Raw genomic sequence first — 18,597 nt, 5'->3', positions numbered from 1 at the left:
TATGGCACACGTGCACAGGTGGCATGTGGAGCCATCTCTGCGGGCACGCAAGCCTACACCTAGGTTAGCTCCACTGCCCATGTCCATGCATCTCCCGCCAGCCAGCTGATTTTAGGGTCTCTGACAGGAGATGCATGCGCACGCGCATGCATGGGGGAGTAGGGAGGGTTGCGTGTGCATGCGCGGGGGGGCTGTGGCGCCTCCCCTCCGTGCCCCATTTTTGGTTCTAGGAGGCTTCAGGGAGGCTTGCTAGCACCAAAACGGGGCATCGGGGGTGCGGCGCCCCCCCTTGTTTTGGTGCTAGCAGACCTCCCTGAAACCTCCTGGGACCAAAAATGGGGTGTGGGGGATACGCCCCCCCCACGGCCCGTTTTTGGTCCCAGGAGGCTTCAGGGAGGCCTGCTAGCACCAAAACGGGGGTCGCACATGCATGCACAGGGTGCAGGGGCAGCATGGGAGTCACACACGAATGCGTGGGGGGCCCAGCGCCTGTGGAGGGGTATTGCATTATGGGTGTCGGCACGCATGCATGCTTTCGGCACCCGAGGAAAAAAAGGTTCACCATCATTGTTCTAGTCCAGTCCTTGCTCAAGGTAGGAGTCTTATACCATCCCAGTCAAATGTTGTCCAGTCTGTTTTTGAAAAACTCCAGTAATGGAACACCCACAATGCAAGGAAGCAAGCTATTCCATTTTAATTGTTCTCACTGTTAGAAACTTTCTCCTTCTAGGTTGGATCTCTCTTTAACAAATTCCTCCTATTACTGCTTGTTCTGCCGTCTGGTACCTTACAGAATAAGTCGCAGTTTCTTTGTGACAATCCCTCAAGCAGGGGTGAAATGTTCCCGGTTCGGACCGGATCACCCGATCCGGTAGCAATGGCAGCAGGTGGTTCGGAGAACCGGTAGGAAAAATCCCAACGCCCACCCACCACCACACCCAGCTGAACTGCGCGATCATCAGAGGCTTTTTTTTTTTACTTTTAAAAGCATTTTTTCTACAACCTCTTTGGCTGAAAAAATGCTTTGAAAAGTAAAAACAAAAGCCTCTGATGATGGCGCGGCTCAGCTGGGATCATCAGAGGCTTTTAAAAGCATTTTTTCTACAACCCCTTCGGCCGAAGAGGTTGTAGAAAAAAATGCCTTTAAAAGCCTCTGGCGATCCCAGCTGAGTTGCCTGATCGTCAGAGGCTACTAAAAGCATTTTTTTCTGCAACCTCTTAAGGTTGTAGAAAAAATGCTTTTAAAAGTAAAAAAAAAAAAAGTTGGCCACGTCCACCCAGTCACATTAAACCCCAGCACCACCACCAAGCCATGCCCACTGAACCGGTAATAACAAATTTTACATTTCACCACTGCATCAGAGGCTGTTTTTTTAACTTTTAAAAGCATTTTTTCCTGCAACCTCTCCGGCCAAAGAGATTGTAGGGAAAAAAAATGCTTTTAAAAGCCTCTGGCAATCCCAGCTGAGTTGCCTGATCATCAGAGGCTACTAAAAGCATTTTTTTCTGCAACCTCTTAAGGTTGTAGAAAAAATGCTTTTAAAAGTAAAAAAAAAAAAGGTTGGCCACGCCCACCCAGTCACATTATACACACACACACACACGCACGCACGCACGCACACACACACACCAAGCCATGCCCACAGAACCGGTAGTAACAAATTTTACATTTCACCACTGCCCTCAAGTGTTGGAAAACAGTTATCATGTCCTCCCCTAATCCTTCTCTTTGATAGGCTGGACCAGGGCTGTCAAACTCCTGGCCTGAGGTGCTGGCTACACCCACGCCCAGATTAGCGAAGGGGGAAAAGGTCCCGCTATGTCACATAACGCTGCCATGACCCTGGGCTAGATGTACCTAGCTCCCTCAACGGTTCATCATTCAATTTAGCCTCCAGGCTCTTTATCATCTTTGTTGCTGTTTTCTGCACACTTTTCAGAGTCACAACATCTTTTTTGTATTGTGGTGACCAGAACTGGATGCAGTATTCCAAGTGTAGTCTCACCAGTGCGATATAAAGCAATACTATCACTTTTCATTGTCTTGATGCTGTCTCTCTGTTTGATGCAGCCTAAGACTGCATTGGCTTTTTTGGCAGCTTCAGCACATTGCTGGCTCTTACTTAACTGATGGCCCACTAGGACAATTATATTTCATTCACAGTTACTACTGCTGAACCAGGTGCTACTTATCCTATACCTATGCATCTGACTTTTCCTATCTAAGTGCAGGACCTTATTTTTCTCACCACTGAACTGCATCTTTCGGATACCCTGTTTCCCCAAAAATAAGACCTCCCCTGATAATAAGCCCAATCGGGCTTTTGAGCACATGTGCTAAAATAAGACCCCCCTGAAAATAAGCCCTCCCCAAAAATATTTAAACGCAGAGCTGGAAATCAGGTAAGATGGCAAGAGGAGCCCCATCTTGCTCCATGTGCCCCAAAATAATAAGACCTCCCCGAAAATAAGGCCAAGAGCTTATTTCGGGGTCCAAAAAATATAAGACAGGGTTTTATTTTCAGGGAAACACGGTAGAGCACAATGTTAAGGTTCTTCTAAGTCTTGAGCCTATCTTCCAAAGTCCAATGGTATATTATATTCAAATTTTTGCCCATCTTATCATGCAACTTTGACTTGTTCATTTTCTGTTTCCATTTTCAATAAAAGTGTATACATGGCAACAATATGTTCATAATTTGTACACAATTCCACATCAAATTCAGTCTTTCCGCTTTCAGTTATCCTTCTTATCAAAATCTTCAAAGTGACCATAAGAAAACCTTACAATTTCAGATATTTTCACACTTTAACTTAAAGTGTTTTTGAGAGAAAATGTTAAGATATTTCAATTTAGTAGCTGTAGCAGAGATGTTGTGCAGTGAGCCGGGACACACAGTTATAGTTGATTGATAAGAGAGTGCTAGATCCTGTGTGAGGCAATCTGCGCTGTGATTGGTGGATGTGAGTGTGGTGGGAGAGTTCCCCCTTTTTCCCGCCTTTTTTTGAGTGTGTGCCCCATGTGCTCTGTAATTTACCTCATGATGTAGTGATGTGCCTGACTATCTTATCCAATGTAAATATAGATGTCAAATATATTTATTTATATAAAACTACAAGTTTTCGTCAGCGTCTCCGGTTTCATTTCAGACACCTGCTGTGCAATTCCCTGACAGAAAAACAATATATCGACATTTTAGCTATTTTTGTTTAACTGTCATTCTTCTTCTTTAAAAAAAGTCTTCTTGGGGTGACAACTACAAAGATTTAATTTAATTTAATTTAATTTAATTTAATTTAATTTAATTTAATTTAATTTAATTTATTTAATTTATTTAATTTAATTAAAAAAAATTATTGTAATGTTTTTATAAATAACTCAAGGCAGCGAACATAACATTTTAGAAGAAAATCTTAATAAACAATGTTCTTAATAGCATAAAATCTCTAGCAGCAGCATAAGGCCACCCACAAATATTTGTATGGCATGACTGCTTGGGGGGGTGGGGTATATGGTCTACACTGAGAACCAATGTTCCAGACTACACAGCATTGTAGTAGGAGGCAGGAGAGGAAGTCATGGGTGGAAACTTGTTAAAGAGAGATCCAACCTAGAAGAAAGGAGAAATTTCCTGACAATGTGAACAGTTAATCAATGATACATCTTGACCCCCAGAGTTGTGGGTGCTCCATCACTGGAGGTTTTCAAGAAAAGACTGGACTCCTATTTGACTAGAGATGAAGGGGGAATGTTATCTCTAGGTTCTTTTCCTTGGGAACAGAGAAGATGCCTGCAGCTGGAGGAAGGTGGAGTTTGGAGTCACTGGGCTGATGGACTGAGAATTGATTGGAGATTGTGGTACCTCAGAGGGCTCAGGGGGGGATGTTTCAAACTTTTGGTTTTTATTGGGTGTAATTCTGGATCCTGGCCCAAATTGGAATTACACCTTACCAGTCCTTACCAATTCGATACGTTCCTAATAAACAGACTTTAAAGAGAAATGGATGCCTTGGACTTTATTTCAGGGGACATATTATTTGGAAGCTTGACATTAAGGTATCTTCCTTGAGGAGACGGTTGGACTGGAAGACCTCTATGGTACCTTTATGTTCTTTGTTCACCTTTAGAATATTTTATAAAGCACTTGGTAGCCTTGAAACTAAGTGGTTCTATTCTGGAAACGCTAGTTTTTGCCCTGCCTATCTTTACAAACACATTCTTGAGACTTGGGAGACAGAGAATAGATGGGGGCAGGGCCAGTCCGAATTTTTACTACCAGTTCTCCGAACTACTCAAAATTTCCGCAACCGGTTCTCCAGAACTGGTCAGAACCTGCTGAAACCCACCTCTGCCATGGAGGTTATGAAGGAAATATTGAATGCTTCACCCTGCACAGCAACCATTCAGTAGTTGAGAATTTCTAAGCCTTGGAAGGAATTGCTATAATAGCAGCAATATGTCTTCGGGTCAATATTTTATGAGTAAAACTATTATAAATCTATTTTTTACAGTTGCGTACAGCCTATGAGGATGTTGTAAAGGCCTTCAGAGCATATGATGTCGGTCGAAGTGGATTTGTTTCTTTGGAATATTTAAAATCAGTTCTTAGCACATTCATATTTCCAATACAGCAAGATGTCTTCCAAGAATTAATGAATAGGTAAGTCAACTGCTGTTTTTCTTTCAAACCAAGCCAACCCTGTATGAATTTATTACCCTCCTGAAAGTTGTATTCATAGTACAGCATATTCATCTTAGAGACATAAGTCATATGTTTTGCTCTGTTTGACCAATTTATGGTACTATTGTGATATTTGGGTATGCCTGTAGCATGATAATTTATAATATATAAACATTCATCATCTCACTCCAAGCTAGAATCAAGGTTTATTTTTTTTTTTCTGCAAGAAGCTCCCTATGATTTTGATAAATCACTCTGCACTGAACTGGTAGATGTTTGTTGAAGAAAAAAAATGGAAAGTCATCTAATGGGAAATGATTGCTGTGTTTATTATCTGAAGCAAATCAAGAGAGCTTACTTCTAAGGAGACACATAGAAAATAGGACAGTGTACGCTTTGGAAAGGATTTGAAAGAGGTGCTTTAAAGCTTTCTATTACTAAGCAAAAGCTTTTAAGCTTTTGTGTGGACCTGAAAAAAGATACCATTGCTGTAAGGAGGCAGTGTTGTTTAAAATAGTCACAAGTTTTTCAGAATCCTGGGGAAAAAAACACATACAACTTAATCAATAGCAGGGAGAATTTCTTCAAGCTGTTTTTAAAGCATGCCCCACTCTTAATTTTTTTAAAAAATAATGCTTTGAAACTTCTTTATTTAATAAACTTTATTAAAAGCGTTGAACATAAACACTAATACAAGGTAATACAAAATGGAGAGAACAAAGACAGAAAGAGAGATGAAAAAAAGATATGTCTAGTGAAAAAAAATAAAAAGAAATAAAAGCTTCTGATTTCCTCTGCAGCAAATACAAGCATGATTACAAAATTATCTTTTACTGTATGATTAGAAAAAAATGTTACTTTTTTCTATTATTCATTTTTCCCCTAATCATCAAAACCACGTCTTAAGTGCATTTTTTTTTTTCAGTTTCACGCAAAACATCTATAAGGGATTTCCAGTCAATCATAAATATAGATATTGTCTTTTCCCTCATCTAGGAAATTAATTTAGCCATATCTGCAAGCTCCATAATCTCCACCATCATTCCGTCAATTGAAAGTTGTCCTGAACCTTTCCACTTTTGAGAGTATAATACTCTTGCTGAAGCTGACATACAGCATATGGAAACAAAGCTCCATAACTGTTTTTGTAGCTGCCTGTCTAGAAGAAATGTTTTGAAAATTCAAATGTGGGAATTAGTAAACATTTTATAGAACACTAATCTGAAATATTTGCTTATACGTTTTGTGAACTTGGATGACCCAGTAATATTTTGGCTCTTTTATAAACTATTGATGTTATTCATTTTTACCCTTCTGAAAAAAAAAAAAAAGAGCTGTGAAATGTCTTTTAAATCACTGTGATCCGATAAGAATCAGAGGTGGGTTTCAGCAGGTTCTGACCAGTTCTGGAGAACCGGTAGCGGAAATTTTGAGTAGTTCGGAGGACCAGTAGTAAATATTCTGACTGGCCCCGCCCCCATCTATTCTCTGCCTCCCAAGTCCAGCTGATCGGGAGGAAATGGGGATTTTGCAGTAACCTTCCCCTGGATTGGGGACGGAATGGAGACTTTACAGTATTCTTCCCCAAGCCATGCCCACCAAGCCATGCCATGCCCACCAAGCCATACCCACAGAACTGGTAGTAAAAATTTTTTTGAAACCCATCACTGATAAGAATGGCTATATTCAACAATACAAGGGGGAGGGGGAAATAAAAAATAAAGAATTAACACTTCATTTGGGAAGAAGAATAGAAGTAGAAATGGTTTTCTTCCAGTTTCCAATCTTCCATTTTTAAGGAAGGTTGTTGAGAAGGTGGCCTAGCTGCAGATTCAGAAAGCCCTGGATTAAGCAGAATATCAATTAGATTTCAGGCTTGGGCATAGTAAAGAGAAAGCATTGGACATGTCTTTTGATGACATTTGGCAGACTGGGATAGAAATATCCATTTGGATTAATTAGGGGATTTGAGGCTGGAAGGCATCATGTTACAGTAGTTTTCTGCCTTCCTCTTGGATGGTTCCAGTTATTTTTGATTTTTTTGGGGGGGGAGTGTGGTTGGATCTTAAACCCCTGATGTTCACACCCCTCCTGTTTAATTTTTATAAGTGGACCGCTGGATAAGACATAGATCAACATGAAATCTATGAACGAATACACTAATAATCTCCATTTCAGTGGTGGGTTGCTACCGGTTTGCCCCAGATTGGGTGAACCAGTAGCAGTGGTGGCGGGAGGCTCTGCCCACCTGCCCAGATGCTTCTGCGCATGTGCAGAAGCATCGTGGAAGTATGCGAGTGCGTGCGCGCCCACAAGCAAACCAATAGCAATGGGTTTTGAAACCTGCCCCTGCTCCATTTCTATATGTCAATCACTGGTTAAGGTCGACTCAGCCTTCCATCCTTTCTAAGGATGGGGGGCAATAAGCTGACTTTGTATAAATATATAAAAGTATGAAGGCTATTGTTTAACGCATTGTAAGCCGCCCTGAGTCTCCGGAGAAGGGCGGCATATAAATCAAATTTAAAAAATTAAAAAAGCAAGTTATGCTGTGAGAATCCTGTCCCAGTACCTGGAGTCTATGAAGCTCTATATGGGATCATCAGGCTCAAGCTCAACCATGTTAAGGCTGAGTTCCTCTTGGGACTTCCTGCTCCTGAGAAGTTTCCATTGTTCAGTTTCCCCAGATGGAAATGGGAAACAATGCAGTACCTGTGTTCGTGAAGTTCTTTGCACAAATCCATTTTGCGCACCAATTACATTCATCCCTGGATCATAGGGCCCTATTGATAGTAGCTCATGTCTTAACCACCCTTTGGTTTTCTACAATGCACTCTACTTGGGATTCTGAAAAATGATGTGGAAGCTTCAGCTGATGCAAAATAAAGCGGAATAGAATAGAATAGAATAGAATAGAATAGAATAGAATAGAATAGAACAGAACAGAACAGAACAGAACAGAACAGAACAGAATTCTTTATTGGCCAAGTGTGACTGGACACACAAGGAATTTGTCTTAGGTGTATATGCTCTCAGTGTACATAAGGAGAATAAAATACATTCATCAAGAATAAAAAGATACAACACTTAGTGATAGTCAAGGTTACTAATAAGCTATCAAATTGTACTAGGAAAAAAGTAAAAACAATATAAATTGAAAGATACAAAAAACCTGGTTATAGTAATAAGTGGGAAGAGATAGATACTAGTAAGGAAGAGAAGAATAATAGTAATACAGTCTTAGTAAATTATTTGACAGTGTTGTGGGAATTAGTTGTTCAGCAGAGTGATGGTACTACACTAAGAATTCATCCTCTTCATCCTCATAGAATAGAATAGAATAGAATTCTTTATTGGCCAAGTGTGATTGGACACACAAGGAATTTGTCTTTGGTGGATATGCTCTCAGAGTATATAAAAGGAAATAAAAGGAAAAAGGAAAAACACATTCATCAAGAATCATAAGACACAACACTTAGTGATAGTCATAGGTTCCTAATAAGCAATCAAATCATGCTAGGAAACAAACAGAACAATATAAGTCATAAAAATACAAGCAACATGGTTATAGTCATAAGTGGGAGGAGATAGGTAATAAGAAGTATGAGAAGAATAATAGTAATACAGCCTTAGTAAATTATTTGACATTGTTGTGGGAATTAATTGTTTAGCAGAATGATGGCGTTTGGGAAAAAACTGTCCTTGTGTCTAGTTGTTCTGGTGTGCAGTGCTCTATAGCATCGTTTTGAGGGTAGAAGTTGAAACAATTTATGTCCAGGATATGAGGGGTCTGTAGGTATTTTCACAGCCCTCTTTTTGACTCATGCAGAACAAGAAGATACGGGCATGCCACAATACATTGATGTAACACCTCCGCTACTTGAGTGCCCTGATTCAATAGGCTTCTAAGTGCAATTCAAGGGCCTGGTTGCGATTGATGAAGTCCTACATGGCAGAGGACTTGTCATTTGAGAGACCTTCTTTCTCTCATAGTATTTGCTTTTCTGTAAGATCTAAAAGAGTTGGCAGGGTTTGGGTCCCATTTTTCAAGCATGCCATCTGATAGGACCTGGGATGTGGGTACCAGCCTCTTGTCATAGTATCCTCCATGCCTCTGAGGTGCAAACAGTCATAGCCCTGTTGTCTTTTAGACTAGTTTTCAAGCACACAATCTTCACCCTGACTCTTGGCCTAAGGCAGTGATGGTGAACCTTTTTGGCACCAAGTGCCGAAAAGGGAGTACTTCATGTGCGCTCATCAGGACCGTAACCAGGAAGAGGAGCTCCTCAGGGGGCATCCCGTGCACTGGATAAGGTACTTCTGGGTTCTGGCATGAGCATGTGCACTGGCCAGCTGATTGGTGCATGTACATCAGTGGTGGGTTCCTCCCGGTTCGGCCCGGTTCTCCCAAGCCGGTAGCGGTGATGATATGATGTCACTGAACCGGTTCTGCCCCCACTCTTGCCCCCCGCCCCCCCTACAGCTGTAGGGCCGCCCTACAGCTGATCAGTGTTAAAAGAAAACAAATGAGTAGACCAGTGCCTGCAAAAATACATGAGTAGATCAGTGCCTGCAAAAATAAATGGGTAGACCAGTGCCTGCAAAAATACATGAGTAGATCAGTACCTGCAAAAATACATGAGTAGATCAGTGCCTGCAAAAATAAATGAGTAGATCAGTACCTGCAAAAATACATGAGTAGATCAGTGCCTGCAAAAATAAATGGGTAGACCAGTACCTGCAAAAAATAAATGGGTAGATCGGTACAGCTCTGCAAGCAGTTAAAAGCCTGGTAGACCAGTACCTCTGCTAAATCCTAAATAATTGTCACATGACCATCAAGCCACGCCCACAAAATAAGCCACGCCCACAGAACCAGTAGTAAAAAATTTTAGAACCCACCCCTGATGCACATGCGTGACAGTAACTGGAAAACTTACTGGCCAGCACACATGTGCGTGCCGGTACTCAGAAGTACTTTATCCAGCATGTGGGATGCCCCCTAGGCAGCTCCTCTTCCTGGTCGCAGCCCTGACCAGCTCTTCCAGTTTCCGGCATTGCCGCACACACAAAGGCCAGCTGATCGTTGCGTGCACATGTGCGCCAGAAACCCAGAAGAGGAATGGGCGATGCCGAGCATGCCAGGCAACATGGCTCCGCGTGCCATAGGTTTGCCATCATGGGCCTAAGGCATGGTATAAACTGTGTTGATTACCTTGTTCGAGTGTTTGCTGTTTCTCTATTCAGTCATATTTTCTCTTTGTTATGGTTTCCATTGTTGTTTGACTTTTTACATTTTTAATCTGAATGCTGCTCAGAGTCACTTGTGTTGGGAGATTTCAAATGTGATAAAGAAATAAGAAAGACAATGAAATAAAGAATAGTTTCAGCAAAGGAAAACTGTATACCAATATGAGAGCAACATCTTTAGCAGCTCCTTAAAGCTGAAAGGCCTCCCTGCTAATACAGTACACATGGAGAAAGACTCTCAGAATTTGCTATGACTGGTGTATTTTGTTGTGTTGTGTTGTGTATTTACCAAATAAATCATAAATGTCTTCAACTAATTTCCAACCATCTGTAGTAATCATCAATTATTGCACTACTGAAAATACTGTGGCTGCATTTCTGCCATTTATTATTTTTAAAAGTTAGATGTAAACACATAATAAAGGGACGCGGTGGCTCAATGGCTAAGACGCTGAGCTTGTCGATCGAAAGGTCAGCAGTTCAGCGGTTCAAATCCCTAGTGCCGCGTAACAGGGTGAGCTCCCGTTATTTGTCCCAGCTTCTGCCAACCTAGCAGTTCGAAAGCATGTAAAAAATGCAAGTAGAAAAATAGGGACCACCTTTGGTGGGAAGGTAACAGCGTTCCGTGTGCCTTTGGCATTTAGACATGTCGGCCACATGACCACGGAGACGTCTTTGGACAGCGATGGCTCTTCAGCTTTGAAAGGGAGATGAGCATCACTCCCTAGAGTCAAGAACGACTAGCACATATGTGCAAGGGGAACCTTTACCTTTACCTTTTAAGGACATAATTGTGATAGTCATTGCTTATAGCTTTCCAGAAGGAATCTTTCTCCTAGGCATTTATGTATGCGGTGCTTCTTAAGCTTTCTACTTCAGTAAGAGGAAGTGCAATGCCTTTCTAATAATGCTATAAAGAGGGAAGTCCAAGTTTTGAGCTGCCACATCTATTAAGGCAATATTGCACAGATATGCTAATGTTAAAGCTGCAGCATTGTGTATACAGCGACAAAGATGAGATGCAGAAACGAAACATAGAAGTGGCTTTCTCTAGATTAAAGATTTATTATGTTAGAAAGATTTAAAATAAATTTTGCACTTAGCTCTAAGAATGTGCAAGATGTGGGAGGCTGTTTATATATATATATACAGTATATATATAGGTATGTATTTCTCTTTAGCCACGTAAGCCAAGATATAGATAGATAGATAGATAGATAGATAGATAGATAGATAGATAGATATAGATATAGATATAGATATAGATATAGATATATTTGTATGAGATGGTAAGAAACTATTTGTAATTTTATTGTGTTAATAAAATATTTATGTGTCAACATTTTATAGCTGCTTCTGCTAGATGTTTGATATTGTAAAATCTTGGATTGTTCACAATCCATTCAGCATTTGTTCCATTGTAAAATGGCCTGAAATTCAGAGGTGGTATTCAGCAGGTTCTGACCAGTTCTGGAGAACCAGCAGCAGAAATTTTGAGTAGTTTTGAGAACCGGTAAATACCACCTCTGACTGGCCCCGCCCCCATCTATTCTTTGCCTCCCAAGTCCCAGCTGATCAGGAGGAAATGGGGATTTTGCAGTAACCTTCCTCTGAAGTAGGGAGGGAATGGAGATTTTACAGTATCCTTCCCCTGCCACACCCACCAATCCATGCCCACCAATTCATGCCACACCCACAAAGCCGCGCCCACAGAACCGGTAATAAAAGAATTGATTCCCACCATTGCTGAAATTATGTGTATATTCCTAAGGATAACATTGATTATTGTGTAAAGTATCAGTTATCGTTGTTCTAATTCCATTGCTGGAAACTGTTGAACTGTAAAATTAAATCCATTAAATAGTGTTTATTTGGAGATTTTTCCTCTTCCCCAGATACTAAAAGTTTATAATCTATACTGTTTTGTATTTTATGGGAGATATGTAAAGAAGAAAAATACTGTGTAATTTTCTTGGTGGACCAGTCTAATTGCTCTAAGATTTCTTCATCTGAGCTCAGAGAAATGGTCTCAGTTGCACTGTTGAATACCCCAGATGTGTAAGAAAGCCATAGTATTAAAAATATAAATATACCGTTTTGTTGTTCAGATTTGGAATAAAATTATCCAAAAATATGGCTTGGGAAAAGTTTCTAAGTAAATTCCATGATCCTTTGCTGTTTGACAGCGGCCAAGTGTCTTCTAAAAGAAAACATCACAGGTAGGAGACAAATTCCACTTATAGATTCCATTTATTTCTGTGATTCCTGTAATGATCTTCTGTACCTATCAGTCAAGGAATTCTGGCTGGTGGGAGTCCAGGAGAAAGACTTTCTCTGCTGCGGCTCCTGACTTTTGGAATATTTTACTCTTAGGGTGAGATTGGTTCCTTCCCTTCTGACCTTTCATAAGGTCCTGAAGACCAGGCTCTGTCAGATGGATTGGGGCCCCAGTGGGAGAGCATCACACTTTAACAGTAACAGAGTTGGAAGGGACCTTGGAGGTTATCTAGTCCAGCCCCCTGCTTACACAGGAGACCTGTACTAGGGATTCGAACTGGCAAACTGCCGACCTTTCTGATCGGCAAGCTCAGTGTCTTAGCCACTGAGCCACGAATTGATGAATTAAGAGGTAATTTCACACGCACCCCAAGCTCATCCTGCTCCCTCCCTCCCCACCTTTTAACTATAATTCTATTTTTTGATTGTAGTGCCCATTTTTATTGTCTTAGAAATATTTATCTTTTATGATTTTAATACATTTAATGCTGTAAGCTGCCCAGAGTCTCTTTGAAACAAGATGGATGACAAATAAATTTAATAAATAAATAAATAAAACAAAACAATATAACAGCAATTCCAGCTTTATGAATAATGTACGTGAGTGTTACTGATTGCCATGCTCTCATTCTATATATAGAGAAACATTCTTCAAACGTCTTGGACAATAAATCTAAAGTGTGATATCTGAAAAGATCCAAGCATTGATGTGGAATACATTTTTTCTTTATTTTGCTCTTAGACTCCTTTGCTGCAGTGAGATTTGAAGGTCCACTATTAGAAACTTGTAGAATAAAAGAGGAAAAAAAATCCACCGTCTTCCCACACTACATATTTTATTGTAGAATAGTTGCATATTGCAAAGAGTTATTTAGCATATACAGTATTAGGAGAACATATATTCATACAACATAGAACATTACTTGGGCTGCAACTGACTGGGCCTCCCCATGTAAATTATATCCTAAACTGCAACTGCTTATTGCAAAGGAAGAAATAAGATAGGCACCAATGGAGTCACTCATATTCTTGAAAAATCGCTAATAATCTACTGAGAAATTTCACATGGCTTACAAAACCTGGATTTACTAAAAGAAATTGGAATGTGGAGATCTGCTTTTGTCTTTCATTAAGTCTCATAAGATTTTGACAGATATTCTAAATTGTAGCACATTGTATGGTAGATGGGGAGGGAGAGAATGAGACATTAAGAAGTCCTTATGCAATCTCCATCTGTTGATTATTCTTTGTGTGCAAGCATTTTGCACCAAGGCTGATTATAGATTTAACATACAAGATGGCATTGCAGGGTTGGGGTTGACCTGAAAGAGCAGTCCTTTTCTTTCTTTCTTTCTTTCTTTCCTTCCTTCCTTCCTTCCTTCCTTCCTTCCTTCCTGTTGGATTTCATTCTATAGAGCTTACATCAATTGGGTCTTGGACCCTAGCTTTTGAGCACTGAAGAAAACAAGTCTACTACTTCTTCTCTATAAGAACCCTTCAAAAATTGAAAGACTGCTAACATGTCTCCCCTCAGCCTTCTCTTCTTTAAGTTAAACATACTAAGTTCCTTTTTTATAAGATTTAGCCCCCACAAGACTGTTGGAAGAAATGGGTTCAGTTCCAAGTGGGGAGAAAGACACTGGAAAGCTGGTTTAATGGAGCAGAACCATTAAGCACAAGGTCCTGGTGCAGTCAAACACATGGAGTGAAGAGTGAGATATATTTATACCAGAGGTGGGTTTCAGCAGGTTCTGACCAGTTCTGGAGAACCGGTAGCGGAAATTTTTAGTAGTTCGGAGAACCGGTAGTAAAAATTCTGACTGGCCCCGCCCCCATCTATTCTCTGCCTCCCACGTTCCAGCTGATTGGGAGGAAATGTGGATTTTGCAGTAACCTTCCCCTGGAATGGGGTGGGAATGGAAATTTTATAGTTTCCTTCCCCTGCCACGCCCACCAAGCCATGCCCACAGAACCAGTAGTAAAAAAATGTGAAACCCACCACTGATTTATACCCTCTCATGAGCCTTGCAAGAAACGTATCCTATTGGTTGTCAGACTCCCAGGGGGCTATGCAGGGGTCCAGCTAATCTTGTAGGCAGTCTGTGTCCTAGGCTTGGTTGAATCTTGCTGGGGGGTGATGTAATGAAGAGGCTTGTGCTCTGAAAGGGTGTTGGGCGATTCCTATTATGGCTTAATGGCTTTGTCTTGGTTTGGATCTTGAGTGAGGGCTAATCCTATCACCCTGGAGCTGAAGGCCTTTTGTCTTGTAGATAGGGTGGCCCAGTCTTTCTGGGGCTATTAACAAAGGTGGGGGCTGCTTTCCAAGAGCATGTTTCTCCTTTTCTCATCCAGGAAGGTATAATATTCTGCCTTTTTAATATTTCCTAGAATATTTCATTCTTCTAGGAGAGAGGTGGGTGCTAACTTTCTACAAGATCTTCACCATCTTGGTTTCTCTTCTCTGCACTCTTTCTATTTCCATAGCCCTCTTCTTGTGATATAGTACAGTGACCAGAACAGGACATAGTATTCCAGGTGTGATTTGACCCATGCAACAGAGAATGAAACTATTACATCCCATGATCTCAACATTATACCTCTCTTGACCCAGACTAAGATTTTACTGATTTTTTTTGGCACCTATTTATTTATTTATTTATTTATTTATTTATTTATTTATTTTATTTTATTTTATTTTATTAAATTTCTATACTGCCCTTCTCCCGAAGGACTCAGGGCGGTGAACAGCCAGAAGATAAAACACAGGAAATACAAAATTTAAAATAAATTAAAATAAATTAAATAATTTAGGCTGAATTTTAAAATACCCCATAATTAAACTGATTAAAATGTATGTTTAAAATTTAAATTTAAAAGAGGAGATGGTTTAGGCCAGGCCAGCTTGATGAAATAGAAACGTTTTAAGCGCGCAACAGAAGGTGCAAAGATCCGGGATCCTCCGTATCTCCGGGGGGAGCTCGTTCCAGATCGTAGGTGCCCCCACAGAGAAGGCTCTCCCCCTGGGGGCCGCCAGTCGACATTGTTTGGCCGATGGCACCCAGAGGAGCCCCTCTCTATGGGAGCATACTGGCCGGTGGGAGGCTATTGGTGGTAGCAGGCGGTCCCGTAGATAACCAGGTCCTAACAGGAAACCCGTGGGCTTCTGCTTATGACTGCAGCTTTTTATTTCTTTTGGACCCCCTGGTTCACTGGTTATTTCCTAAAACAGCCTCATGAATGCACAACATACGTGTGCACAACATTCCCAGGAGGGAGGGAGTATATTCCAGAGGAGCAAGAGAGAACATGAGAGTTTTGATAGTTTGTGTGAGAGGAAGAAGGTGAAGAGGGTGACTCTTTGCTAATAGTTCCCAGAGTACATGTTTTATGGTGCACCTACCCTGCTTTAAATTGGCAAGAATTCTATCTATATTTGAGGAACAATAAAGAAATCTGCTTAGAAGAGTCTCATTGGGTCTTTCTCAGGGGTGGGCTGCTGGGGGTTCGCAGAGGTTCGGGAGAACCTCTAGCTAAGATTCTGTGCAGTTCGGAGAACCCCCAAATCCCACTCCTGGCTGGCCCCGCCCACCCCGCCTCTCCCAAGAGTCCCCACGCAGCCCACTTTGGATGCAGGTAAGTCCAGGGTATGCGCAGAGGGAGTTTTCGCCCTCCCGGAGGCTCGAAGAAAGCCTCCGGAGCCCAGGGAGGGAGGGCAAAAGTGCCCCCCCACACCGTGGTGCAGGAGGCTGACTAGGCCACGTCCACCATGGCCACGCCCACCCAGCAAGTAGGCAGAGAACCCCTTGCTAAAATTTTTGAAGCCTGACACATGACTTCATTCCTAGTGATATTAACCCAGGATTACAGTTTTCTCAGTCTTGAGATGTGCAGTCACATCACGTAGTAGAACTCAACTCATATTTTCCTTACAGAAGCAGAAAATTGGATGAAGCCTTGTCAAGTGATCGAATTCTCTTAAAGCTGCATGGACATATCCAAGACGCTTATTCTTCTCTGAAGAAGGCTTTTTTGATGCTTGACAGAGTATGAGTATTGATAAGATGCCTCTCCCCTCTTCTTTCCTGCACAATTATTCTGTTTGGGATCTTTCAGGCATTTTTAGTTTTGCATTGAATTGATCTTAAATTATTCTTGTCAACTCAAAAGGCAGGAAGTCCTTAGCAAAAAACATTAAACTTTCCTCATAAACGAAGGCAAATATAAATTTCAGAATAATGTTGCAAAACCCAATCTGGGTCAATCACCAAGACTAGAGGTTTAGTCTTCCAAGCTTTTAGAGTTATGCTGGAGCCCATCCTCAAGGAACTTCTCTCCCAAAGAATGTGCATTTTGGGCTATTCTGTGGGTAGTATTTATGTGGTGCCTGGTTGTGTGTGGTTTTTTAGTTGTTAATTGGGCTGTTGGCTGCTCTTTCCTTGTGCTGCCAAATCCTCAGTTCCCAAGTACCTGATAAGCTGGTGTTAGATCATCAGTCCTGTGGATTGACATGGGGCATGTTTCCCAGGCTGCAATCATTTCCCTGGCTATTTTTGTACCTGCTCAGCTAACAATCTTACTAGCTGCAAAATTGAATGTATGTCGTTCATTGCAATGTGATGTTACCAATCTGTGTTTGGAGTTGACTGATATAGATAGCTGGATCTTTTCTGTGGGGTTCAAACATTTTACCACGAATTGAACTCCATATTTCTCTAACCTGAAAGCTTCAGGGAAAATGAACCACATAGACTAGATTCTATAGTAAGTACCATGATGGCGAACGTATGGCACCGCTGAGGGCACGTGAGCCGTTGCCCCAGCTCAGCTCCACTGCGCATGTGCATGGGGCTCCCGCTGGCCAGCTGGTCTTCAGATCTCTGCCACGCATGCATAGGGTGCCGGGGCACATGCAAGACGTACGGCATGCATGGCAGCCAGGGCACAGGCCCCACGTATGCATGCGTGGGGGGCGAGGTGCATGCAGGGGGGCCATGCATAGGGGAGGAGGCACGCATGCATGAGGCAGGGGTCACATGCACAGGGGGGGTGCATGTGTATTGCATTTTGGGGGTTCGTGTGCGTGCTTTGGGCACTCGGTCCGGAAAAGGTTAGCCATCACTGCTATTGTACATCTTTTTGCTTGCAAGACCACTGAACACCACCGTTGAAGATAGTAATCTAAAGCAGTGTTTCTCAATGTCAATTTGAAGATGTGTGGAATTCTGGAAGTTGTTCCAGAATTCCCCAATTAGCATGCTGATGGGTTGAAGCCACAGATCTTGAAGTTGCTGAGGTTGAAAAACAGATCTCAAGTGTGAAAAATCTGGTAACATATGCTGATGACTCCCAATAAGGATGAAATCAGTCACATATTGCCTGATAGTAGCTACTTAGAATAAAGGAAAAATTGGAAAGCAATATTTTGCTCTCCCATGTATGTCCATTTTGATCTATTTCCCTTTGGAAGTAAGCTTCTCGCTGTTCCATATGCTAAACCAACATAAGAAAATTCATACAATTCTTGACAACATTAATTAGAGATCAACTGTAACAGGAAAGTGCTATTTTTTCTCCTATGGGGGGCAGATAAAGTGTTTTCTTACTTTGATTTTGATTTCTTATTTTGATTTTTTATAAACCTGTGGTAATCACCATATCTAAAGTAACAGGTAAACTGGGGGTGGGAAGGATAGATGGGAATTAAAGCTTTCTTACCCTGAGGGTTATCAGGATAGTGAACAATGGGCATCCCTTTCAAAGGCATGTTTCATACTGGATTTCGTTATAAATAAAAAATTATAATTTTTGGCCAATGGCTTTACATAATCTCTTCTTCTTCTTCTTCTTCTTCTTCTTCTTCTTCTTCTTCTTCTTCTTCTTCTTCTTCTTCTTCTTCTTCTTCGGCCATGTCTGTCATCGAACGTTGGCGATCATGTTGGCAATCCATAATAATCACTAGCTCTGAAAAATTAAATAATAATTTAAATAAATAATAACTGCCTAGTAGAGTAAAGTAAATTGAATATCTTTTAGATTTGTGAAATGGAAAGTAAGCTACAGGTTTTATGCTATCTTTTAACACTGCTAAATGCTCTGCTTATGTTTTTAGAATCAAGATGGGAAAATTACAAGAAATGAGCTTCGACGTATTTTAGATTGCATCATGTTTCGAATAAGTGATGATGATTTCCAAGAACTAATCAAGATAATTGATCCAGAACATACTGGACATCTAAGTTACAATGAATTTTTAAACCTCTTTGAAAAAGATTCCGTAGTAAGTTCCATCATCAATCATTTATCTATATTTCTTTCTGGAATAGATGATTAAAACAAGAAGCAAAGGTTCAAAAACAGCTATTCCTAAGCTTTGGGGGACAGGTTGTCA

At 41.0% G+C, this 18,597-nt stretch overlaps 1 protein-coding gene across 4 annotated transcripts in view; it reads left to right on the top strand.

The window, feature by feature from the left end:
- EFCAB6 (EF-hand calcium binding domain 6) overlaps positions 1-18,597 on the top strand; it is a 157,401-nt gene that overhangs the window by 47,663 nt on the left and 91,141 nt on the right. For all 4 annotated transcript variants that reach the window (XM_034442018.3, XM_087873287.1, XM_034442017.3 and 1 more), the window contains exons 9-12: positions 4,513-4,661; positions 12,041-12,151; positions 16,142-16,253; positions 18,319-18,486. In XM_034442018.3, the coding sequence (XP_034297909.2) occupies positions 4,513-4,661; positions 12,041-12,151; positions 16,142-16,253; positions 18,319-18,486 (540 nt within the window). The remainder of the gene's footprint in view (positions 1-4,512; positions 4,662-12,040; positions 12,152-16,141; positions 16,254-18,318; positions 18,487-18,597) is intronic.

This window comes from Pantherophis guttatus, chromosome 7 (genome assembly GCF_059756535.1).
Source record: "Pantherophis guttatus breed Tessera chromosome 7, ASM5975653v1, whole genome shotgun sequence".
Classification (NCBI taxonomy): Eukaryota; Metazoa; Chordata; class Lepidosauria; order Squamata; family Colubridae; genus Pantherophis; species Pantherophis guttatus.
This window is presented reverse-complemented; position numbering and strand designations above follow the sequence as displayed.